Source organism: Tachyglossus aculeatus, chromosome X1 (assembly GCF_015852505.1).
Source record: "Tachyglossus aculeatus isolate mTacAcu1 chromosome X1, mTacAcu1.pri, whole genome shotgun sequence".
In the NCBI taxonomy this organism is placed as follows: domain Eukaryota; kingdom Metazoa; phylum Chordata; class Mammalia; order Monotremata; family Tachyglossidae; genus Tachyglossus; species Tachyglossus aculeatus.
The window spans coordinates 95020754-95045733 of NC_052101.1; the positions used below are offsets into that span (position 1 = coordinate 95020754).

The 24980-nt window shown below is 54.1% G+C and overlaps 1 protein-coding gene across 1 annotated transcript in view; it reads right to left on the minus strand.

Annotated features, from left to right (window-relative positions):
• Window positions 1-21410, minus strand: part of COL7A1 (collagen type VII alpha 1 chain) — a 71231-nt gene extending 49821 nt beyond the window's left edge. Inside the window, exons 1-37 of the mRNA XM_038771722.1 lie at window positions 21282-21410; window positions 20609-20702; window positions 20325-20459; window positions 19993-20173; window positions 18375-18534; window positions 17902-17995; window positions 17355-17516; window positions 16506-16669; window positions 16129-16258; window positions 15425-15544; window positions 14938-15087; window positions 14459-14578; window positions 13757-13903; window positions 12885-13001; window positions 12524-12673; window positions 12276-12404; window positions 11776-11922; window positions 10766-10885; window positions 10493-10636; window positions 10189-10308; window positions 9868-10011; window positions 9561-9686; window positions 9123-9269; window positions 8642-8770; window positions 7993-8139; window positions 7676-7804; window positions 4236-4382; window positions 3890-4026; window positions 3103-3229; window positions 2724-2870; window positions 2353-2513; window positions 2026-2061; window positions 1733-1759; window positions 1555-1599; window positions 1174-1266; window positions 369-431; window positions 89-124 (exon numbers count right to left, since the gene is read on the minus strand). Coding sequence (XP_038627650.1) covers window positions 89-124; window positions 369-431; window positions 1174-1266; window positions 1555-1599; window positions 1733-1759; window positions 2026-2061; window positions 2353-2513; window positions 2724-2870; window positions 3103-3229; window positions 3890-4026; window positions 4236-4382; window positions 7676-7804; window positions 7993-8139; window positions 8642-8770; window positions 9123-9269; window positions 9561-9686; window positions 9868-10011; window positions 10189-10308; window positions 10493-10636; window positions 10766-10885; window positions 11776-11922; window positions 12276-12404; window positions 12524-12673; window positions 12885-13001; window positions 13757-13903; window positions 14459-14578; window positions 14938-15087; window positions 15425-15544; window positions 16129-16258; window positions 16506-16669; window positions 17355-17516; window positions 17902-17995; window positions 18375-18534; window positions 19993-20173; window positions 20325-20459; window positions 20609-20702; window positions 21282-21410 — 4554 coding nt within the window. The remainder of the gene's footprint in view (window positions 1-88; window positions 125-368; window positions 432-1173; window positions 1267-1554; window positions 1600-1732; window positions 1760-2025; window positions 2062-2352; window positions 2514-2723; window positions 2871-3102; window positions 3230-3889; window positions 4027-4235; window positions 4383-7675; window positions 7805-7992; window positions 8140-8641; window positions 8771-9122; window positions 9270-9560; window positions 9687-9867; window positions 10012-10188; window positions 10309-10492; window positions 10637-10765; window positions 10886-11775; window positions 11923-12275; window positions 12405-12523; window positions 12674-12884; window positions 13002-13756; window positions 13904-14458; window positions 14579-14937; window positions 15088-15424; window positions 15545-16128; window positions 16259-16505; window positions 16670-17354; window positions 17517-17901; window positions 17996-18374; window positions 18535-19992; window positions 20174-20324; window positions 20460-20608; window positions 20703-21281) is intronic.
• Between the last annotated feature and the right edge of the window lie 3570 nt (window positions 21411-24980).

The window sequence follows — 24980 nt, forward strand, 5'->3', positions numbered from 1 at the left end:
ATGGCCTCTCAATGAATATGCTTCTGATTGAGGGTGACAGTGATGAATGGGGACAGAGGGTGGGGTGGGGAGGATGGCATCTTCTTACCGTATTCCCTCGGTGGCCAGGCAAACCCTGGGGCCCCTGCACAGAAGGACAAGGCATTTGAGAATCCCCCCACACGTCTCATAAAGGCTGGAGCAAAAAAGAGAGCTTGTTGGCACACAGGTGTCAAGAATGTGCCATGTGGGTTTGGAGGTGTGGGCATAGGGTGGGCCATTCAAGGGCCAGTACATAAGATTCCAGGTGAAGGGAAGTCAAGCGGAAGAGACGCCAGGCCCAGGGCCAGCCCCTACCCGGGATGGGATGGGGGTTGGGGTGCACTTACCGGTGGACCAGGAGAACCTGGACGACCAGGGCTTCCCGGTATCCCATCTGTCCCAGGGAATCCCTGGGGAGAGCAGATAGAGGATTAGAGTTTTAGAGGGCTCGGCTGGGAGGGGGAGAAGAAAGATGAGCAGAAAAACTTGACAGTCAGAAGCATTTGGTCTCTTGAGGAAAAGCTATCGCCAGCTTTGCCAGACTTGTATCAGGCATCATGAAGTCTGGCGAAGTGCCTGGCTCCTCTGCTTGGGCCCAGAGCCATGCTTAGGGCTATCAATCAATCAATCAATCAACCAATCAATCGTATTTACTGAGCACTTACTGTGTACAGAGCTTCCCTGTTAAGCTGGAATCCCCACCACCTTCTTCCCTCAGGAGCAGCCAAACCGAACACTGTCCCTCGGGTACCTCCCTCTCTTCTCCCACTTCACCTAGCTCGTGCTCTGTACTCCTCTCAAGCAAGCCTAACTGTCCCTTGGTTTTGACTCTCTTGCCCTTGACTCACTGATCACTCCTTTTCCTGCCACCTGCAACCCCCCTCCCCATCGGCTACGCCCAACCACATCCCTCCCTTCCTTCGAAACTCTTTTTTAAAAGCCACCACCTGAAGGAGGCCTTTCTCGACTGTCCATTAACATCTGCTTTGCCTTCCCCAATTAGACTATAAGCTCCTCAAATACAGAGATCACATCTTACTTTTCTACATAGCTCAACCATCTCATTCAGGGCTGTGTACGCAATAGGTGCTCAGTCAGTACTGTTGGAACCGATTTTGACAGGAGCCATAGATGAATCCTGAGGGGACTTACCCGCTCCCCCTTCTCTCCTGCCCTTTGGATGCCCTCTCCGGGGGGCCCCCTGGGACCTGTAGGGCCTGCAGGACCCGGGAGGCCATTCCGCCCCTGAAAGCAGTGAGAAGTCAGATGTCTCCCAGAGTTGAGGACTGGGTGGGGACCTCAAACCCAATGCCCACCTCTCCCTGCTTGGAAAGGCCCGGATACCAGGATGAAAATATTTCAACTGTCACATGTGAAGTGGGGAAGAGTTGTGCTGGCTTGGTACACTCTGCTCCCACCCCCACTCTGGTTCCACCCCCAGGGTCCTAGCATCTATGCAAGGAATGAGGGGCTTAGGACGGAGGTTCCAGGGCAGGGCATTTAACTGGGGGGATGGGAGAGGGGGGACATTACCGGGTCTCCAGGGGGGCCAGGCAGCCCCATGCGTCCCTTCTGGCCCTGAGGGAAGATATGGAAAAGAGGGCACGTTGGGCCAGACCATGTCATTGGCCTCCTTCCCCTGGCTTCCTCCACCAACCACGCACCACCATCTCCCAATCCCTCATCCTGCTCCCACCACCCGAGTACTCACGATTTCGCCACGCTCTCCCTTCTCCCCCTGCAGCCAAAGAGAGAATAAAGAATATCAGGGCTCCCAGCCCGGGCACTCCCCTTTAGGGTCTGTCCAAATTCCCCGCCTTTTTTCAAAGTTTCCCCTCATGTCCACTGGTCTCCTCTTCTTCAACTTTCCCAGCAGCCCTGGTGGCATGGGAGCCACTTTCTCCCCATTCAAGTATGGGCCTCCCAAAGCCCAGTCCTCCAACTCATCAGTTGAGTGTCAACGCTTGCTAGTGATGGCTCCAACGCTGACCACTGAACACTCACCCTGGGGCAGTGCACAGTGCAGGGCTCCGGGCCAGGCTGAGGAAACAAAGATAAAGTCTCTGTCAGGTTCGTACCAGGAAGGGGGAAGGACTCAATCTACTGGCATAGATCTGCTGGGAGACCCCTAACCCCCTCCAAGACCCATCCCTCACGGGATCAAAAGCCCCCCACCTCCCCTTTCAGCTCCCCAGCCCTCACCTTCCTCCCCAGCATCTGGGTCCCGCGAGCTCACTAGGGGGTCAAAGTTTGGCTCTGGGGCCCTGGAGATGCTAGGAGATGCAGACCACCTCCATGTGATCTGCACCCAACGCTGACACTGATACCTACCTCCACCTGGCAGAGGGCAGTGGCAAGCCCATTTGCCACCCGTGCCAGACTCTGGGCAGTGCCCCGGACCAAGAAGACGTGATTTGGGTTCCTGTCGGCCACCAAGTTCTGCAGCTGCTCCCTGTCAGCCCCATTCATGCTCACTGCCAACACTGTAAGCCCTAGGACAGAGGAGACCCACCAGACTTGCACTAACTCTAAGGCCTGGCCCGGCCCAAAGGGGTAGCGTCTACCAAGCCGAGCCCTTGGAAAAGTCCAGGATAGCCCCGTGAGAAGGGAGAGGCAGCACCCGGCTCACCCAAGGTCACTCCTCTCCCTCAGCTTCCTTCCTGGTTAAAGAATGGACACTGTGGAACCCCTGCAGCCCTTACCTGCAGCTTTAGCATCCCTGGCTGGACCGATGGCATCATCCCCTGAGGAGCCGTCTGCCAATATCACCAGTACCCCTGGCACATTTGCACGGCGTCCAGGGCTGCCAGGGTCCAGCATATACCTCTGGGCGAAGCTAATGGCAGCACCTGCAAGAAAATTCACCTTCAGACCCAGAACTGAACTCTCTCAGGGTCCCTTGTCCTGTCCCCGGGCTCCGATCCTCCCCAACTGTCTTCCCCAGTTGTCTTGGCTTCTCAACCTTAAGCCTAACCAGGGGTCCCCGCAGATGTGAGTCCCTCTCTCCAGAAGAGGTGGGCAGATGGGCACGATGAAGAAACCACATGACAGGCATCTTTGTGCTGGGCCCCAGGGCCTCACCAATAGCATTGCCACTGGGATCCGCATAAGACAGGTTCCGGATCTGCTGCAGAACAGTGCTGTGGTCGTGCGAGCGGTTCAAGGGAAGCACGGGGACAGGGCGATAGCTGTAGGACACCAATCCCACCTGTGGGAAGGCAAAAAGGCACTGAAGGCCACTGGGGCGTAGCAACCGAGACTGACATGGTCGGGGGATGATAACTTTCCCAGGGGGTGGAGGGGACCTGGTGGGGGCGGGGGGGCAGGGGGCAGTGCATGAAAAGTAGCATCCCAGTTTGGTCGGTGGGATGGGACCCTTGGTGATGGCGGTGGCCGGGGTGTTGGGGGAGGGGCGGGGTGGCAGGGTGCCCTGATCTCTCTGACTTCCACAGATATTCGACAGAGCAGTAGTGGGAGAGTGCATTTGTCATCAGACTCTCCTTCTGCTTTTCCCTTTCACCACCACCCAGCTGGGCCTGGCACAGCACTGCTAAGGGTATAGGGGACATGCAGGGCTCCACATGGCTTGGTTCAGGGATATAGGTTAGAAGATGACCAGCAGCCCTGATCATGTGAACATACACACAATCACGTGCAGATTCATATGTAGGCATGCTTTCTTGGCCACTCAAATTGCCCCCCGTTCTCATTCATAAACAAAGCCAGCGCGTGGGAGGGTCTGGGAACAGGTGAGGGGTTGTAAGAGAAGGGACCTTTGAGCTTGCTGTCGAGTAGGAGGAGGTGAAGGAGGGAAGGGGACAAGGGATCAGGACAGGATGGCTGGGGGCGAGGGGGAAGGGGACAGTACCTGGATGGCATCCGGCCCCAGTGGACCCAGCGCAGACACTAGATGGGACAGAAGGCCTTGCACGGCCTCAGCACTGTGGGCACTATCTCGAGTCGCGTGCACCAGGAAAACAACATCCGCCCGGCCACGCTGGCACCCTGCAATGGGGCCCGCTTACCCTGAGAGCGCTGCCAGCCGCCCGGACCGACATCAACCCCTATGGGGCACCTCTCCCCAGTGGGTACCACCCCCCTACCCCTCTTAGGCACAGCCTTGTCTTTGGCATTCCTCCCTCAATCCCAATGGGCATGGCTCTCTCCCCACAGCCCCAGTTCCCCCTGGCCCTGCCTGACTGTTCCCCCCTTACTTGGATGCATGGTGACAGACGTCACAGGTCCCTGGATGCTCCCAAAGATGGGAATCAGAGAGAAACTGTACTGCTGCCCAAGCTCCAGCCCAGACACCTTCTGGGAGTTGGCAGAGGGAGGCAGAGTCCTCTGGGCACCTTCGCCCTCTGCCAGGAAGGAAAAGCACAATAAGTTGAGAACAGTTTTTTATGGTACTTGTTAAGCACTTACTATGTGCCAGAGACTGTATTAAGGAATGGGATACTAGGCCGCCCTGTTTCCCAAATCACACCCTAGTCTGCAGTCATCCCTTGCCCGCCATGCCCCAGTCCCATTCAGATTCATTCATTCATTCATTCAATTGTATTTATTGAGCGCTTACTGTGTGCAGAGCACTGTACTAAGCGTTTGGGAAGTACAAGTTGGCAACATATAGAGACGATCCCTACCCAACAGCGGGCTCACAGTCTAGAAGGGGGAGACAGACAACAAAACAAAACATATTAACAAAATAAAATAAATAGAATATGTACAAATAAAATAAATAAATAAATAGAGTAATAAATACGTACAAACATATATACATATATACAGGTGCTGTGGAGAGGGGAAGGAGGTAAGGTGGGGGGGATGGGGAGGGGGTGGAGGGGGAGAGGAAGGAGGGGGCTCAGTCTGGGAAGGCCTCCTGGAGGAGGTGAGCTCTCAGTAGGGCTTGGAAGGGAGGAAGAGAGCTAGCTTGGCGGATGTGTGGAGGGAGGGCATTCCAGGCCAGGGGGAGGACGTGGGCCGGGGGTCGACGGCGGGACAGGTGAGAATGAGGCACGGTGAGGAGATTAGCGGTAGAGGAGCGGAGGTTGCGGGCTGGGCTGGAGAAGGAGAGAAGGGAGGTGAGGTAGGAGGGGGCGAGGTGATGGACAGCCTTTAAGCCAAGGGTGAGGAGTTTTTGCCTGATGCGTAGGTTGATTGGTAGCCACTGGAGATTTTTGAGGAGGGGAGTAACATGCCCAGAGCATTTCTGCACAAAGGCGATCCGGGCAGCGGTGTGAAGTATGGATTGAAGTGGGGAGAGACAGGAGGATGGGAGATCAGAGAGGAGGCTGACGCAGTAATCCAGTCGGGATAGGATGAGCGATTGAACGAGCAGGGTAGCGGTTTGGATGGAGAGGAAAGGGTGGATCTTGGCAATGTTGCGGAGGTGAGAACGTCAGGTTTTGGTGACGGCTTGGATGTGAGGGGTGAACGAGAGAGCAGAGTTGAGGATGACACCAAAGTTGAGGGCTTGTGAGACGGGAAGGATGGAAGTATTGTCAACAGTGATGGGAAAGTCAGGGAGAGGGCAGGGTTTGGGAGGGAAGATAAGGAGTTCAGTCTTGGACATGTGAGTTTTAGATGGCGGGCAGACATCCAGATGGAGATGTCCTGAAGGCAGGAGGAGATGTGAGCCTGGAGGGAGGGAGAGAGAGCAGGGGCAGAGATGTAGATTTGGGTGTCATCAGCGTAGAGATGATAGTTGAAGCTGTGGGAGCGAATGAGTTCACCAAGGGAGTGAGTGTAGATCGAGAACAGAAGGGGACCAAGAACTGACCCTTGAGGAACCCCTACAGTAAGGAGGTGGGAGGTAGAGGAGAAGCCCGCAAAAGAGACTGAGAATGAACGGCTGGAGAGATAAGAGGAGAACCGGGAGAGGACAGAGTCTGTGAAGCCAGGGGGCCTGAGAAGGGAGTTAAATGTACGGAAGAGCTGGTGGGGATGATGGGCAAGGGTGTCAATAAGGGAGGAGAAATAGTTTTGTCTGGCAGAGGAGGGGGCAGGGTTAAGGCAGAAAAGGATAAGCTTGAAGTGAACGAGGTTGGCATGGTGTTAAGACTTTTGTCAACAGCGTTCAGCAGCTCGAGCATAAGAGCGAAGGAGGCGGACAGTGGCAGTGATCCAGGGCTGTGGGTTAGTGGTACGAGAGTGGCAAAGGGAAAGGGGAGCGAGCAAGTCGAGCTGAGTAGAAAGGGTAGAGTTGAGAGCAGTAATCTGATCATCAAGATTGGGTAGAGAGGAAAGGGAGGCGATGTGGGGTGTAAGGCGCTCAGAAAGATGGATGGGGTCAAGAGAGAGGAGGTCTCTGTGAGGAAGTAATATAGATTTACAGGGGAAAGGAGTGTGAGTGAGGAGGCAGGTGAGAAGGTTATGATCAGAGAGAGGGATTTCAGAGTTGGTGAGGGTAGAGACAGTGCAGCGGTAGGAGATGATGAGGTCGAGGGTGTGACCAAGTTGGTGAGTGGGCGAGGTGGGGTGGAGCAAGAGGTTGGCAGCGTGAAGGAGAGATAGAAGGCGGGCGGCAGAGGAGTCACCAGGGATATCCATGTGGATGTTGAAGTCACCGAGGATCAGAGTGGGCATGGAAAAGGAGAGAAGGAAGGTGAGGAAGGGGTCAAAATCATTAAAGAAGTTGGAGGTGGGGCCGGCGGGGGCGGTAGATGACGGCTACAAGAATCTGGAGCGGGTGGTAGAGGTGAATAATGTGGGCTTCAAAGGAAGGGAAGGAAAGGGAAGGGGGAGGAGGGATAGTGCGAAAGCGACATTGGGGGGCGAGAAGGAAACCAACACCTCCTCCTTTTCCGGTGAGTCTGGAGGAGTGAGAGAAGAGGCCTCCACTGGAGAGAGCAGCAGATCCAGTCCCAAGCTTCCAGTCCCAATCTCTCTCACTGGAGAGAGATTCAGATCCAGTCCCAAGCTTCCAGGAGTCTCTGGAGCAGTGCTTTCTGAGAAGCAACATGGCCTAGTGGATAGAGCATGAGCCTGGAAGTCCGAAGGACTTGGGTTCTAATCATGGCTCTGCCACTGGTCTGCTGCGTGACCTTGGACAGATCACTTCACTTCTCTGTGTCTCATTACCTCATCTGTAAAATGGGGATTAAGACTGTGAGCCCCATGTGGGACACGAACTGGGTCCAACCTGATTTGTCTGTATCTACTCCAGCGCTTAGTATGGTGCCTGGCCCATAGTAAGTGCTTAACAAACACCATTTGAAAAAAAAAAGAGTGGTACACATTATCGCTAATAGTATTTCACAGCCCACAAAGTAGAACTCAGTTCAAGCCCCAAGGTAAGCCGTAGCTGTGCTTGTTGCTTTACTAAGGAAGCTAGTGAGCTGTGAGTTGAGAGAACCAGAGGGTCTCTTTCACGTAAAAGGTCGTTCACTGTGAAAATCTGCCTTGTCCCTTTAAATATTGTTTTAGCTTTTTGCTCTGGGTCTGTCAGCAGATGGCCACCAGAAGGCCTCAGAGGGGATCCTGAATGGCAACCAAAAACAGGTTGAAAACAGCTGGGTTAGAGGCAGCAGAGGTCACAGCCACATCTTTAACCTCTGCAGAGTTCATTTTGCTCTCCAGCAGGACTGAAATCCAACCCACTTATTTCCAGGCCGGGGGGATTCTGAGATAAGACTCCCCAGCCCCAGGTCCTTACCCTGGCCTGGGAGCGGCCTCCAGGCGAGGATGTAGCTGGTAGCGCCAGGCACCGGGGTCCAGGTGAGAGTCACTGAATCCATCGAGGTCTCCACCACATGCAAGTCCGTCCCGGCTGGCTGAGGGGCCGCTGAGGGGAGGAGACGAGGTCACCAGCTACCACCATCCCTTAGCCCAAGTGGAGCAGCTGCCGACCCCCAGGTACCCATTCGAAGCCTCACTCAGTCGGAGTGTCTCCCGGGCATAAGGTTGGCAGGGCCTTGGCCCCCAAGTTTGTCCACAGTGGATTAGGCAGGAACGATGCCGGGGAGGGCTCACCGGTCTGGGCAGTGATGGTGTAAGGCTGGCTCTCCCGACTGCCCACCATGCTGCGGATACTGATTTGGTACCGGCTCCCAGGTACCAGGTTTCCCAGGTCATAGCTGCTGAGCTCAGGGCCCAGGAGCCGGGTGCTTTCCGGACCACCTGGGGAAGAGCAGCAAGGGGAGAAGGGCAGAGAAGGGCAATCCAGTGGGTTCCTCCTCTCCTACTTCTGTGCCTGGTCAGTCTCCCTCTCTTCTCAGCCGTCTTCAACTCCCTCCCTCCTCGCCCCCTGCCCGGCCCCTCCATCCCCGACACCCAGTTCTCGTTCAGTCATTCATTCAATCGTATTTATTGAGCACTTACTGCGTGCAGAGCGCTTGGGAAGTACAAGTCGGCAACGTCCCCTGCTGCCTAGGTTTCTTCCTTCTGCTTTTCTTCGACTTGACTCCTCCCTAGTCCCCAACCCCCCAAACCCCAGCTACTCTCTTATGTCACCCCCTCGACGGCTTCAACTTTCAGGAGCCCTTTCTGTACTGCCAAGTGTCCTGCTGTGGACAGACAGCTGCGATCAGCTCTCCTGCCCCTCTGGAATCCCTTTCTCCAGGCTCTTAAGTTGGCTGGCTGCTCTGGCCCCCAGCCCTGTCGACTTGTTCAGCTTTCTCACCGTCAGTCTGCCTCCAGCTGAGGCGATATCCTGTACTGCCTGGGACCTGGCTCCAGGCCAAACGAAGATGCCTCTCCAAGCTCTGCAGCACTCGCAGGGACTCCACGGGTGGCACCTGTGGCTCTGGGGCTGAAGGGGGAAAAGGAGGGCCAGAGACCCAGATGATGGGGAGGGACTGGACCACAGCTACCCCTGGTCTCCCTCAGTCCCATGTCCCTCAAATCATGTCCTTTAGTCCAATGCCCCCCCAGGTCACGTTTCCTCTGCCAGACTAAAGCTCTCTGAAGCTCCCTGGCTCCTTGTCCCCGCTGGGGTTTCCCAACAAGCCCCAGGGTTCCCCCCCTCCACCCCCCACCCCACCAGTGAGACCATTAAGCTCTGCCTCTCTCAGCCTCTAAACCTTTGCCCCTCAAAGTGACTCCACTCCTCCCAGGCCCCAGAGAGCCCATCCATCCCCTCCCCCAGAGCCCAGAGGCCCTACGTGTGGTGACGGTGATGGAGACGGGTTCACTCTCCCGATTGCCAATCAGTGCCGTGACTCGAACGGTGTAGCTGACGCCGCCTTCCAGCTCTCTGATCTCTGCTGAATTGGTGTTTCCCGGCAAAAGCCGGCTGCTCTCCGGGCCCCCTGGGGGGAAAGAGAGTTCAGGGCCAGGGACCAGAAGAGGGTTAGGGATGTTGGGGGAAGGGGAGGCCACAGAGGAGCTGAGTGAGGGCACTCAGCAGGGAAAGCAGGGAAAGCAGGGAAAGCAGCCCTGGAGAATGCAGGATTTCCCTCCCAGAGACAGACCTGGAGCTTGAGGCTGGGAGGGCCATTCAGGGGACAGCGTGCCTAGGGCTGGGATGGCAGAGGGACAGGGGAGAAGAGGGGCTCGGAGGAAGGGTCACCTCAACTTCAGGTCCTCTATCAGCTCCTTACCATCTCGCCGACCCCAAACCAACCGGTAAGCGGTGGCTCCTGGGACGCCCCCCCAGGTCACCCGCACCACATCGCTGGAGGAGTCGAGGATCTGTAGCTGAGTCACCATTCCCACATGCTCCCGGGCTGCGAAGAAGAAAGGAAATCGTCGAGTGAAACGGGGAAGGGGTGGAGGAAAAAGATCAGGTCATGGTGGGGAGGGAGGGAAAATAGGGAGAGGGGAGAGGAGAGAGTAGATAGTGGGAGAGGGGATGTGAGGAAATAAAGAAAGGCGACAAGGACAGGGCTAAAAGGGAGAGCAGCTTACCTGTCCTCACATCCACAGAAACAGCACTTCCCTCCGTGCTGCCCACCAAGGCTGACACCCTCACCACGTAGTCAGTGTCTGGTTCCAGCCCTTCAATCTTGGCTGATGACCTCTCAGCAGACACTACTTGGGTCTGCTCAGGCCCTGGGGACATAGACAACATTATCCATGGCCTGGGCCAAGTACATTTCATTGGGCCCCTGGGGACTGCTGCCGCATCAGCTACCCGAGTGCCCTATGTCCTCAGTTTCGCCCGAACCCCAATTTCCCTTTGCCTCCCATCAACTTCCCAGCCACACTGCCTAGCTCCAGAACACCTACCACGGCCATGGCGCCAACTGATCCTGTATCCTGAAGCCCCAGGAACCCCGATCCAGGCAATATTGACCGCAGTGCTCCCGACGTGGGTCATCCGGAGACCAGAGACTTGTCCCAGAGGGTCTGGGAGAAAAGTATCCATCAAGATCCAGTTGGGCCATGGGGGAAGGGAGGGAACAGGAGGGAGAGAAGAGAGGGGAGGGGAGAGAAGGGAGGGAAGGAAGGAAGAAAGGAGACTCACAGTGAGAAGGCAGTTAACTGAAGGGGGAGAGATGAGGGGAGAAAGAGTTGAGGGTAAGAGGCTCACCTGTCCTGGTGGTGATGAATACAGGGGATCCTTTGTGTACCCCCAGAAGGGCAGACACCCCAATCTGATAGACAGCTCCAGGTTCGAGCCCCTCAATATTGAAGGAAGTGGCATCTCGGGGCAGGGTCCGAGTGAATTCATGACCTGGTCCAGAGCCCCACCCACCCCCAAGGCAGGGTCAGCAGGTGCAACAGGATGGGTGGGTGGCCCCCACACCCCACCCGCCATTGCCCTCTCCCCCATCCGAGGCTCCCATATGCTTGCTACACTTACCATCACTCTGACGCCAGGTCACCTGGTAGCCACTGGCACTGGGCACCCCACTCCATGCCACCCTCACCCGGGTGGGCCCCGTCTCCACCACTCGCAGGTTGGTGATGCTCGTTTCAGGCTCTGAGAAGCCAGGAATGGGGGAAATGAATGAGGAAGCTGGAAATGAGGAGCCCTGCCTCTCACTCTTTTCTGCCTCGACCAGCCACAACCTCACCAGTTCTTTTCTCCCGGGCAGAGATCCTCTCCCCGACGTGAGTACCCTGTCCCTTTCGCAAGTCAGAGGAACCCCCCCGGTTAGACAAAAAGGGGAAAACAGGTACAGTGTCCTAACTAGAGTTCTGCCCGGGCCAGAAATCGGGGGCCTGTCCCAGACCCTGACTGTGTCCATCCCAGTCCTGGCCGGTGCCAGTCCGGCTTGGCCCAGCCCAGTCCTGGCCACAGCAAGGCAATTTGGGGGCACAAAACCCAGCCCTGTCCAGGGCCCGAATACCAGTTGCCCAGGGCCCTGGGGGTGGGGGGGGCAGCCTAAAGGAATCACGCATGCCCCTTGGAGGGGAAAAAAAGAAAAATCAATGCTTTTTTTAAAAATTGAGCACTTACTGTGCGCAGAGCACTGTACCATCACTCTTGGGCAGTACAACAATTAATCAATTATATTTATCGAGTGCTTACTGAGTGCAGAGCACTATACGAAGTGCTTGGGAGAGAACCATACAAAAGAACTGGCAGACACGTTCCCTGTCTACCAGCTTACAGTCTGGAGGGGGAGACAGATATTAATATAATACATAAATTAGGTATGTGTTCATAAGTGCCGTGGGGCTGAGGCATCAATGCCAGCCCAGTTAGCACTTTGCTACCCCACCCCTTTCTCCCAGCAGGTGGAAAGGGATAAAGTGCCCACCGCCCACAGTTCCAAAGGCCCCACAACCGTTCGGGAGAGGCTATCCGGTGGCTGTGTTACCTACCAATTCTCCACAGGCTCGGGGGGGATGCCCACAGGCACTTACCGAGGCGGATGGTGAGGAGCACGGGACCGCCTTCCCTGCTTCCCACCAAGGCCGAGACCCGAACCAAGTAAGTGACCCCTTCCTGGAGATTGTCGTATTCAAAACTGGTCTGGCTGCCTGGGAGACGCTTGGTTTTCTCCGTGCCATCTACAGCGGAGGGCAGAGTGGAGAGGAGTCAGGGGCAGCAGAGGAGCCCTGCCGAGCCCCAGCGGAGCGCTGGCACCAGGTTTCAGACAGTAATCATGAGCGGTCCTGATCCCTCGGCTTTACGAGGGAGCAGAGTGGGGGTAGAGCACGGACATGGCAGAATGAGCCCAAGCCCTGGGAAAACAGGGGTCAGGGTTACGGTAGGGGCCTTGCCACAGCCAGCCTCTGAGGTACTCAGAATTTTAACCCTAGAATCCATGAGGCTTATTTGACCAATTCCTCCAGGAAGATGCCTCCCCTCCATCACACCCATCCCTTCTTCCTGCGACTGCCAACATCCCCCATCACCTCACCCTGACTGTTGCGTATGACCACTTTGTACTCGGTGGCACCAGGGACCCCGCCCCAGGCTACCAGGATCCTCCTGCCTGACGTCTCGGCGACTCGCAGGTTCGAAACTCTGCCCACTTCCGGCTCCAGTACTGTAGAGTCAAGCAGTCAGAGGTGCCCCATTGGTAAGGTCCTCACCTGAGGTTGGGGTAGGGGACAGGGCGTTTCTGTCCCCCACCTGCCCTTCCCACTCTGACCGTTCCAAGCTCACCCGTCTGTGAGATGGTGGCTGGGGTGGCGACCTCTCGCCCATCGTACTGAGTGTACAGAGTGATCCGGTATTGGGTGCCTGGCTGCAGGTTCTGCAATTGGTAGGAGGTGACATCCGTGGGCAGAGACACGGTCTGAGGGGCTTCTGAACCTGGGATCCAACGAAAGACAGTCCCTGGGGCTTAGCCATCCCAGAGCCCCGAGGGGCTCTCTGTTCCCACCGCTTCTAGAATAGCATGCTGTCCCTCCACCCCCTCCTCCTTCTCTGACACCACCCCGCTTCCTCTCCCTGCCCTGCTGTGGGGCTCTCCTTCCCTCTCCTATTCAGGCAGCAGCCCTCAGCATGGTCGTCCCCAGCTCACCAGTTACTCGTTTCCATTCGAGGCGGTATCTCCGGGCCTCAGGAATGAGGGTCCAGGACACTCGGATGGCAGTGGGGCCGAGGATGACAGTCTGCAGCCTCTGCGTGATTCCTGACTCTGACCCAGCGGTAGAAGCCAGGAACATGTCAGGAACCTGGAGGCAAGCCCAGTACCCTATGTGCTCCCCCTTCCCTTCCCACCCCCGAACACAGAAGGAGGCAGGACCTTCAGCTATCTTCCTGTTTGCTGGTGATCCCCTCAGCCACTGGGCTGCAGTTGGTACCAGGCAGCACTGTCTTCCAGGCAGTGGTCAACCTAAGTTGAGCCATGCCCCAGATTTGGTGTCCTTTACAAGGTTGGCATCGGTATCCCAGCGCTTAGAACAGTGCTCTGCACATAGTATGCGCTTAATAAACGCCATTATTATTATCACCTTCATTGCCAAGGTGACAGGACTCTTGAGACATATTCTTTCTAGGGCAGTTGTTCTGTGCCCCTGAGTGGTTCTGCCTAATTTCGAATTCTGCCCATCCCATCTGAGTAGTACAGTGCACCCACTCAGACCACTATTCTCCACAGGTATCTCTGTGCCCCCAGACTTCACCTCATCTTCATAGCCATAATACCAATTCACCTCAAGTTTCTGCTGGTACCAGGTTTCCCCGTAGGCATGAGACATGAGAAACACCATTACTGGATCAGACGAACGGGGTATCCAGCCCCTGGAGGGTTGAGATGCCCTCCTCACCAGGGTCCATGCCAGCCTCAAATACCCAGCTCTACCTAACTCTGGGGAGTGGGACCAGGGCTGCCTTTGGCCCCCGTCCCCTCCACCCACTCCTGGGGGTAGCCCCCACTTGGACTCTGCCCACCTGTCCGCCTCTGCACAGAAGCTGCGGGCCCTGCTGCCTGTCCATAGAGCGGGGCTACCGATACCGTGTAATCCGTGTCGGGGGTGAGGCCCTGCAGGAGAAAGGAGAGCTGCCCCGGGCCCACGTCCCGCTGCTGTGGCGCCAACCCTGAGGAAGGGAGGGAGTTTAGAGACTAGAGAAAAGCTGGGGCCCACTGAGGGACTGAGGGCCCCATGCGCCTCATTTCCCTCCAAGGAGCTCACCACCCTGGCGGGGGGTCTCAATTCCAGCCCCTGAGAAGCAGCATGGCCTACTGGAAAGAGCCCGGGTCTGGGAATCAGGGGACCTGGGTTCTAATCCCAGCTCTGCCACTTGTTGGCTGTGTGACTTTGGGCAAGTCATTTCACTTCTATGTACCGCAGTTTCCTCAACTGTAAAACGGGGATTCAATACCCGTCTTCCCTCCTACTTCGACTGGGACAGGGACTGTGTCCAACCTGATTATTCCGTATCTACCCCAACGCTTAGAACAGTGCTCAACACAGGTAAGCGCTTAACAAATACCACATTAAAAAAACAAGCAGCTGACGCCATTGCCCAGCACCAGAGAATCTCAGCCCCTGCCTTCCCTCCCAGTGATACCCCCCAATCCCCTTCTGGCCTATCTCACTCGCAGTCAGCCCCTCCATGCCTCCCCCACATCCATTTTGTGCAGGTCCCTACCTGCTGGGCCCCTCCAGGTGATGCGGTAACCACTGGCCCCGGCCACCCCGCGCCAGGCCAGCCCCAGGCTGTGGGCTGTGGTGTTCTGCACCACCAGCTGCTGCAGCCCTTCCAGTTGAGCTGAGGGTGGACAAACAGGGCCAGGATCAGGAGAAGCCTGAAATGTTCTCCCTCCCCACCCCGTTGGCCCCAGATCCTATTTAGCTTAGGAGCATCAGTGAGGCAGGCTCTGGAAAACAAGTCCATTTCTTGGGGTAAAACGTTTGGTATGTGTAATGAGCACACCTCATGGGTGGGGGGACGGGGGCCCACGTGGAGGTAACCGGTGCCACCGTGACCCCCCCTCCCGACCCCCGACCCATTCCCATCTGGACCAAGATCTGAGCTCACAGAGGATTGCTGAGACGCTGCCTCTGACGACTGGTCGAACCGCCCCCCTCCCCAACCGGCTCCCCAGGGAGGGACTTGATAAGACTCACAGGTGCGGGCATTCAGAATGGAGGGAGAAGCGCTCTGATGCAGGTAGCGGGGGGTCAGAGTCAGCACATAGTCGGTATCGGGGCGCAATCCTCGCAACACGGTGGAAGTGGTGCTGGCGCTGAAACTCTGCTCCTCTACTTGAGCCTCCCCTGTGCCCAGTACCAGGATCAGCTGCTGTCATTCCCACAACTACCCAACCCCCCCACTGAAACCATCACTGACCCCAATTCCTAACCTTAACCCCTCACCTCCTACATTCCAACCTCAATCCTCACACCCAATCATCCTGCTGCCTGGCCCTGAGTCCACATGCACGCACGCACACACACACTCTCTCTCACGCTTCCACAGGACCCAACGCACCGTTTTCACCTAACTCCTACCACCAGCCTGGTCCCCATCCTTTCCTATCCCTTCACAACCCACGGTGACCCTTTCTCACCTTCCCCGTCGGGCCAGGAGAGCATGTCCAGTTGCTTAACTCACCTCTGGCAGCGAAGGTCAGCTGATAGCCCTGCAGGGAGTCCAGGCTGGCTTCCCAGGCCAGATGCAGGGAGAAGGGCTCTCTCTCTACTACCCGAAAATGTGTCACTCCACTTGGAGCCCCTGGAAGAAGTGGAGGGAACAGGAGAAGGAGTGAGCCCCACGCGGGACAGGGACTGTGTCTGACCTAATTAACTTGTACTTTACCCCAAAGCTTAGAACAGAGTTCGAAACATAATAAGCTCATCACAAATACCACAAAAAAAAAGGCAGCCAAGAGACGGGCAGGTCCCCCATCCCCACCCCCATTCGGGTTCTGTCACCCGGTTCAGCTAATCCTGGCCCTAGAGAAGCAGCATGGCTTAGTGGATACAACACAGGCCTGGGAGTTGGAAGGTCATGGGTTCTAATCCTGGCTCTGCCCCGTCTGCTGTGTGACCCTGGGCAAGTCACTTCACCTGGGCCTCAGTTACCTCAACTGTAAGATGGGGATTAAGAGTGTGAGCCCCATGTGGGACAGGGACTGTGTCCAACCTGATTAATCTGTAACCACTCCAGTGCTTAGAACAGTGCTTGGCACATAGTAAGTGCTTAATGAGTACCATATTTATTATTATTATTATAAGACCCCAGCCCTCCCATGCAGTGAGAGACAACGTGTCTGCGGCAGGGTCAGTGTCCTCAGGATGGGCAGCAGCCTTACTCACGGGTATGCACAGTGCCGGTAATGGCCTCACTGACGCTGTTGGCATATTGGGCGACCACGGTCACCTGGTAATCAGTCTGACTTTGCAGCCTCCGCAGCACCACGCTTGTCTCTCCTGCTGGTACACTCACCTGCCCCACAGATCAGAAAGCATCACCTCCGGTTGGTCCATCAGACGTCACCTTCCCCACCCCCTGCATCCTCATGCTTAGTCAATCTGAAGTGACCATTCCCCCACTCTCGCCTCTTTCTGTCCTCTTCGGCCGACTGGAGTCCATCGTCACCCACACGTAGCCCAGCTTGTCTTCTCAGCCCTCAGCCTCACTTGGACCTCTATGCCGGAGCCACCCCATCCCTCCCCAGGCCCTGAGCTCTTACCTCCTGCCTCTCGGCTGTAATCGGCTGTCCCAGCCCTCTGAGGGGCACAAACTGGACTTTGTAGCTTATGACAGGACCACTAGCTGCCGTCCACTGGGCCCGCAAAGAGTCCCCCGTGAACTCCGAGAATACCAGATTGGAGGGGCCAAAATAGGGTCCTTCTGCTGGTGGAGACAAAAACATCTTGTTGAGTTCCTAGGAATTCGACAGGGCTACTGAATGGTGGTGGGGGGGGGGGGGGGGGGGGGGGAAGAATGGGTCCCCTTGGGAGGGGGACAAAGGGCGACTCAAAAGGTGTAGTTTGGGGAGTGGGGCAATGTGGGATGCAAGGCCCCTTTGGGAGCCTCTTGCCTTTGAAGCCTGTTCTGGCAGTTTTCATCTTCACACCTCAAAGTGCTTCCAACTCTGGGTCTCCTTCTCACAGAGCAAGAAACCAAGGCACAAAAGAGGGCAGAGGACTAGCCAATGGTGACCCCATGAGTCAGGCGCAGCACTAGGATAGAAGGCCTGGGCCCCACTGGCCCACGAGGCAGAGCACAACGGAGACCTTCCATGTTCAGTGGGAACTAGAGAGAGGAAGGCTGAGGATCCCGTAGAAAGAGTCTTCGGCCTCCAGAGACGGGAAGCCCAAGTCCAAGTCTGAGGAGAATTTGAGCCAGACACCCATAGGCCCCAACAGACAAACAGACCCTCAAACAGCTGTAGGGAACGAGACAATGAACCAGATGGATGAGGTACGTGAACACAGACCAACAGGCAGACAGGCAGACAGTCAGACAGGATATGGATCTACCAAAAGTTGAGGCAGAGACCCAACATTTGACTGAACAGGTCTCTGGGTCCACTCACCGGGCACACGCTGGGGGGTGCCCCCGGTGCTAGTGCAGACACGGTGAGACACCAAGGGCACCAGGGTCTTCAGGATAGCAAAGTCAGGGATGAAGAAATGGTATTCTTCCACGGGAGAGGAGGCCACTTTGCGGAGCTCATCTTCATGTGCATTCTTGATCCCTGAATCCAGAGGAGGGGGCATCAGGGAAGAGGCTCACCCCCAACCTACCTCCCTTCCAGAAGCAGAGGTAGGAGGGTTGGGGTTCTCCCCCTGTCCGCAGTTGCCTGGACCTACAGTGCCAGGTACAGTGCCAAACCAAGGTGAGGGGACAGGGATGGCCGAACAGCCTTTTCCTGCTTAGACCTGGGAAAAGGGCCCAAAGGAGTAAGTTGCCATATTCAAGAAGCACCAACTTCCCCTTGGAGGCCTTACTGGGGCCTCCAAGACCCACATTGTGTCCCACACTGCTAAACCCTCTATGCTCACGTTGCGACCTGGTCTTCTTCCCCCTTCCGCCAAGGCCACATTACCCTGATCTGTTCTCAGCTTGAAGCCGGCACTCACCTACAGCAAAAACCTTGACATTCTGATTCTTCAGCTTCAGTGCTCCCTGCTCCACGTCATCCTGAGACCTCCCGTCAGTTACCAGTATGCACACCTGGAGGGAGCAGAGTCAGGGCCCAGGGCCAGGTCAGGGGCACAGGGCAGTCAGGGGCCCAGAGGAATTGGGCAGGATCATGGGGTGGAATTGGGGGCAGGTGAGGGGCAGGGAGAAAGACCTTAGAGTCGGGGGAGAATGCCGGACAGTCTCCGAATTGGGGCCTCAGCAACATTGGCCTTGGGGGAGGAGGCGGCCTGGGCCCCTGAGTGTAGAAAGAGAGGGAGCAGCCAGGGAGCCTTCTGTCTAGAGGGCCAAAAAGAGGGGGAGTTGTGAGGAACAAGGATGATGATGGTATTTGTTAAGCGCTTACTACATGCCAAGCACTGTTCTAAGCGCTGAAGCACTACAGCACTGGGGGAACTGCGGGACGTGGTACCTTGGGAACTCCAGGCCGGGCCAGTTGGGGATGGAAGAAGTGCTCGGCGACGTGCCGCAAGCCGGCCCCTGTGCGGGTGTTCCCTCTCTTGTAGTTGAGCTCACGTATGGCTCTCATCACCTCTTGTCCGCTGGCATGGGTTCCCAGGGCAAATTCCGTTCTAGGACAAAGACCCAGGTATCAGGAAAGAAGGGGCCTTGGTGGCAGAGCCGGGCCGGAGTGCCCCAGGTCAGTCACAAAGTCCAGATCCCCTGGCTGAAGGCCGCTTTGGAATCCACAGGAACCAATGCCTTTGGAAATCTCTCGAGGCGGTATCGAGAGAAGGCTTCTGGGCTACCCTCTGGAGCACACAGGGTTGTGCGCTGGAGGCAAAGCAAGTCTCATCATCAGTCCTGACTGAGCACCTACTGCAGGCACACTATGCTAGAAGCCTCTTGGAAACATACGAAAGAAGAAATCAATCCCTGCTTCCATTCTAATAGGGCAATAGCAGAGCAAAATTGATAAATACACCATAGTTAAGAGTGAAAGAACGGATAGAAATAATCAATGCGATTGAATATTATACATGACTAATACACAGATACAGATAGAGATGAGTACTGAGGGGGCTGAGGGGAAGGCATTTCCAGGAAAGTGAGGGATTAATTAGGGAAGGCCTCCTGAAGGAGGTAGCTTTTTAGAAGCGCTTTAAAAGAAGGGCAGGACGTGGTTTGGCGAAGCTGAGTTGGGAAGTAAGAAAAGCCCGAGCTGTGGGTCAGAGGCAGGAGAGTCAATAACGTGACACTCTGAGGAGGTTCATTTAGGAGGAGCGAAGAGCTAGAGGGAAGTGGGAGAAGTTAGACAAGAGCAATCAATCAACTGTATTTATTGAGAGCTTACTGTGTACAGAGCACTGTACTAAACATTTGGGAGAGGACAGTATGACAGAGTTGGTAGATATGTTCCCTGCCCACAAGGAGATTGCAGTCTACAGGAAGGAGAGAGGGGCCTGAAGTGGATGGTTGGGAGATTTTGTTTTGTACACTAAGCATTGGGGAGCCACTGGAGTGCTTTGAGAAGGAGAACAATGCGCTCCAATTGGTGTTTCAGCAAGATGATACGAACAGCTGCATGTTGGATAGACGGAAGGCAGTAAGGATCCCAGTAAGAAGGTTCTTAGGGTAGGTAAAGGCCCTGAGGAAACCTGTCTGCAATCTGGGGTCCTTTCTGGGAGATCCTCCTACGGGAGGCAGATTTTCTCCAGGGCCCCTGACCCCCTCTCCACCCTGCGCCCCTTCCCCCCAGCAACCGCAGTCTGATCCTGCCCCAGTTGCCTGCTCTGCTGTCTGGGAAATCCTAGCATGCACTTTGCAGAGGGACACAGGAGCTGTCCAAGATGCTCCCTACGCCTACTCCTGGAGTAGTGACCAGGGCATGGGTCGAGAGAGGGACGGAAGGGAGCCAGGCCCAGGGAGAATCATCACCAATTCATCTGCAATCACAAAACACATGTGCTTGAACCCCCGGATACTCCTTGGTACCCGAGGCCATAAGATGATAGCATGCCCCGTTGTGGCGACCCCCTTTCCCTGAGACCCTTCCCATTCTCAGGAGCGCGGGGGTCAAGGGAGCTCACCTGGGATCATCGCTGTACTGCACAGCGCCAAAGCGCACCCCCGTGTCTCGCACGACGTTGACGAAAGGCAGCACCAGCCCCTCCAGGAAGTCACGCACCATGCGGAAATTATTGCGGCCAATGCTGGAGGAGCCATCCACCAGAAACACCACATCAGCCGCATACACGTTGGTGCAGATCACTGAAAGGCAAAGGTGCGGCTGGTGTCCGGTGGGAGCGATGCCCAGTCTGGTCATTCTGGCCCAGACTCCCTGTAAAGGGGCACCTTTACCCTGACAGTCCCCGGCGGTGGGGAGTCGGGGAGAGGGGCTACTGCTGCCTGCATCCCACACCCCTTCCACCCAGGTCCACCTTCTTCTGAGGAGTAAAGACAGACGAGCTTGATCCCCAGGGCCCCCACGCCCTCTTCTGCAAGGTCTTGATGGCCCCCACATCTTCTTCTTCAGCAGGAGCGTGATGCAGTGAGGCTAAGGAACGGCCCAGCTGGTCGAGTTCCAATTGGGCCTCGGCCATTTTAATGATGACTTTAATTGCCAACCAGGACCACAGCTCACCCAAGGACATTGTGGGGGTGGTGCCAAGTGAGAGACCCAGAGTACCGCAAACAGTCACTCACCTCTCTCCCCCGGCTGGGCTTCAGCCCAGCCCAGAGGGAAGAACACAGCCCAAAGAAGTCCCGAGAGCAGACGCTGGACGATCATGGTGGGAGCCTAGAGGGGAAAGGAGCTGGGTCAGGCTGAGCCACCTCACTGCCAGACAAGCACAGAACATGGCCGGCCTATGGGGAGAGCCAAGGAGGGAAGAAGGCAGATGCACTGGCAGATGGGGGCACATCTTATTGAAGGCCCATCTCCTCCAAGAGGCCTTCCCTGACTAAGCCCTCCTTTCCTCTTCTCCCACCCTCTTCTCCGTCACCCTGATTTGCTCCCCATAATCATTCCCCATCCCAGCCCCGCCGCACTTACATACATATCTGTAATTTATTTATTTATATTAATGTCTATCTCCCCCTCTAGGTTGTAAGCTCGTTGTGGGCAGGGAATGTACCTGTTTGTTGTTATATTGTACTCTCCCAAGTGCTTAGTACAGTGCTCTGCACACAGTAAGCACCCAATATATACAATTGAATGAATGTATGAATGGGGGAGGAGGTGGGAGAGATGCATTGATGAAAGAGGGGAGGCAGGGGCAGAGGAGAGTTCCATCTTAGTTCTTGGCCAGTGGAGTTGGGAGACAGTTGAAGAGGCAGAAGGATTCTCCCTGGATAGAACTGCTGAGGTGGGCAGGACCTGGTTCAGCTCCCCACCTGAGATAGAAGTACAGTTGACATAACTAGAGAGAGAGTCATCCCAGGGGCACTTGTTGGGAGAGGGGAGGGCTGCCCCGAAGACAACAAAGCACAGCCTGTCCAAGAACATGGCCAGTTTCACAGAGGGAAGGCAGAAGAGCAGGATGAGGGAAAGTGGAGGCAGGACATGTGGGGAGGAGAAGGAAGGGGGAAGAGTGAGATGAGGGAGCACTCACGTCCCCACAGCAATTATGTACATATTCATAATTTATTGGCATTAATGTCCATCTCCCCCCTCTAGACTGCCAGCTGGTTGTGGGCAGAGAATGTATCTACCAGCTCTGCACACAGTAAGTGCTTGGCATAGTGGCTAGAGCACAGGCCTGGGAATCAAAAGGTCATGGCTTCTAATCCCACCTCCACCACTTGTCTGTTGTGTGACCTTGGGCAAGTTATTTCACTTCTCTGTGCCTCAATTACCTCATCTGGAAAATGGGGATTGAGACTGTGAGCCCCACCTGGGACAGGGATTGTGTCCAGCCCGATTTGCTTGTATCCACCCCAGTGCTTAGAACAGCGCCTGGTACATAGTAAGTGCTTAACAAATACCACTATTATTATAATAATAATTATTAATAATAAATATGATTGATTGGGGAGTGCAGGGACACCTCCAGTACACCAAATTCACTGCAGATAGCATTGAGCCCAGGAGGCAGGTTATACAGAGACAGCGACCAGCTGGTCTACCTTTGCTGACCAGTAATTGAACCTTAACCAGGGAAAATGGGTGGCAGCCTATTGGGACGCATACCCCTAAAGGAGAACAACCTTATAATAACAATAATAATAATAATAATAACAATAATAATAATAATAATAATAATAATAATAATAATAATAATAATGGCATTATGACCTTATGACCCCTAGAGGAAACGGACAAACCCCAAGAGGGCAGAAGGGGTTGGGCTGAAGGGAGAAGAGTAGCGGCTAAGTGTGCGAAGCAAATGCAGCCTTATGTGTAGAATAAGTATACATGTGAATATGTGAATTCATTCATTCAATCGTATTTATTGAGCGCTTACTGTGTGCAGAGCACTGTACTACGCGCTTGGGAAGTACAAGTTGGCAACATATAGAGACGGTCCCTACCCAACGACGGGCTCACAATCTAGTGAATGTGTGCAGTGGTCAGGGTACATAGTGTTTGTAGCGTGTATTCCTCCTTGGGACTAGCCAGCTATCCCAACACAGACCCAGAGAAATCAGTCTGGGGGCAAGTACAACTTTAAATAAAAAATTGAAAATCCACCCACCAGCACTGGTCCTGTTCTCCTGCAGGCCACAGGCAAAAAGAGAAACCCATGTGCAAAGGCCATTAGGGCAGCAGACCAATAGTCCATCTGGCCCGGTATTCTGTTTCCAACAGTGGTAACAAGCTGCTTGAAGGAACCGTGTAATGGATTGCCCTCCTGGACCACCACTCTCTCGCAACAATTCTTGCCCAAAAAACAAACATACCCTTCGCTAATTCCCTGTTAGCTAAGAAACATCAGAGAAAAGGCATCCTCATGGTGTCTTTGCCATGGTATAAGCAGTCAGGTTGTGCTTTGGTTTGAAGTAAGTGTGGGAAAGGCTGGTAAATATTTTCATAGGAACAGGTAGGTTTGGAACCTATTCAGGACCATTTGCCTAAAGACACATAAAACAGTAGTAGGGAAGGAGGTGAAAGAAGAGTAGGTAACGTGCAGTTGGTGCAGTGAGAAATATCTGTAGGGCAGTAGTCGTCTAGGTGGGATGTCGGTGCTCTGTAAGAAGGATATGGTGCTGAAGTGTGTGCCAAGGACGTTAGCAGTGTACCAGAGCAGACAGCTGGACTGTGATTCTTATGGTAAATTTTGCTCTTTTTTATTTTAGCCTCTCCGAAGCCTTCCTACATTTCTGCTCACCAGCCTAGCTCCAGCTCTCCTTGTTGGGTTCACCCTCTCCCCAGTGCCTCTCCACCTGTTGGGGTAGTTCTACTTGAAGGGAGGAAATACTGTACAGGAACACGGGAAGTAGTGCAGCAGTAGGCGGAAAGGAGAGCACAAGCCACGGGCCACAAGCAGCTGGAAAACAGAGTTTGAGGTCCACTTGGAAATTGTTTTTATCCTATAAATAAATAGGTTATTTAAAACCCCACTAATTGGTTTCTCAGTTCCTGAGACCAAGTGAATTTAGTCAAAAAGAGCCTCCTAGAAAGATGCAATATTCCTAAAATAAAGTAATTTTCATTTCATTAGAAGCCTGAATTTATGAGAGCCTATAAAAAGCAACTATAACCTGGTCATTCAGAAGGATGGCATCACCCAGTGGGAAGGGCATGGGACTCAGGAGACCTAAATTATAATCCCAGCTCTTCCACTAGCCTACTGTTCAATCGTCCACATCTGCTCTCCTTCCTATTTAGACTGCGAGCCCCATGTGGGACAGCGAGTGTATCAGACCCGATTAGCTTGTATTTACCCCAGCACTCAGTATAGTTTGTTAAAAGCACACCTCCTCCAAGAGGCCTTCCCTGACTAAGCCCTCATTTCCTCCTCTCCCACTCCCTTCATTATCACCTTTTCACTAGGATCTGTACCCTTTATTCGCTTCTCCCTCAGCCCCACGGCACTTATGTACAGATCCGTGATTTAATTCAATTATTTAAATTAATGTCTGTCTCCCTCCCTCTCTCCCTCTGTTTGTGGGCAGGGAACATGTCTACAAACTCTGTTGTCTTGTACTCTCCCAAGTGCTAAGTAGAGCATTCTGCGCACGGTAAGTGCTCCACAAATATGACCTGGGCAAGTTACATGACCTCTATGGGCCTCGGTTTTCTCCACTGAAAAATAAGATACCTGCTCATTTTATCTCTTTGACCGTGAGTGTGACAGGGACTATGTCCAATCTGATTACAGAGTAGCTACTTGAGTGAAGTACTTGGGCACTTAAATATTATGTAATAGTATCATTAATATCATTTAATAGTAAATATCATGACAATAAATCATTACTGTTTTAGTAAAAGTAATAGTAATGTAATAGTATCAGTAATATCATTTAATAGTAAATATCATGACAATAAATCATTACTGTTTTAGTAATAGTAATGTAATAGTATCAGTAATATCATTTAATAGTAAATATCATGACAATAAATCATTACTGTTTTCCAAAGAATTATGCCCCAGTAGGAAGATTACATTCAACGGAAAATATCTGGCAAAAGATAAAATCTTTGCAACTCATCCAACTGTACTGGGAATTTAAACCTAAACTACCAATTTTACTAAAAGAGGTTGAACTGGGCTTAAATAAAACCATAAAATGATGTTACAGGCGAAGTGAATTAATTACAGATGCGGTTGATGGGAAAGAGTGGTGGCCAAAGCTATATGGCAGTGGTTCCCCAGAATTTGATTGAGCTGGATGAAAAACGGAAACACGGCATCAGAGTGAGAACGGAAGAATCATCTGCTCCAGCGCTTAGAACAGTACCTGACACACAAGAAGTGTTTAACAAATACCATAATAATAAAAATTAATTGCAATAAATGTGCAACTTGTACTTCCCAAGCGCTTTAATGCAGTGGTCTGCACACAGTAAGCGCTCAATAAATACGATTGATTTTTTGATTGATTGGTAGGAGTTATCAACCATAAAGACGTCGTG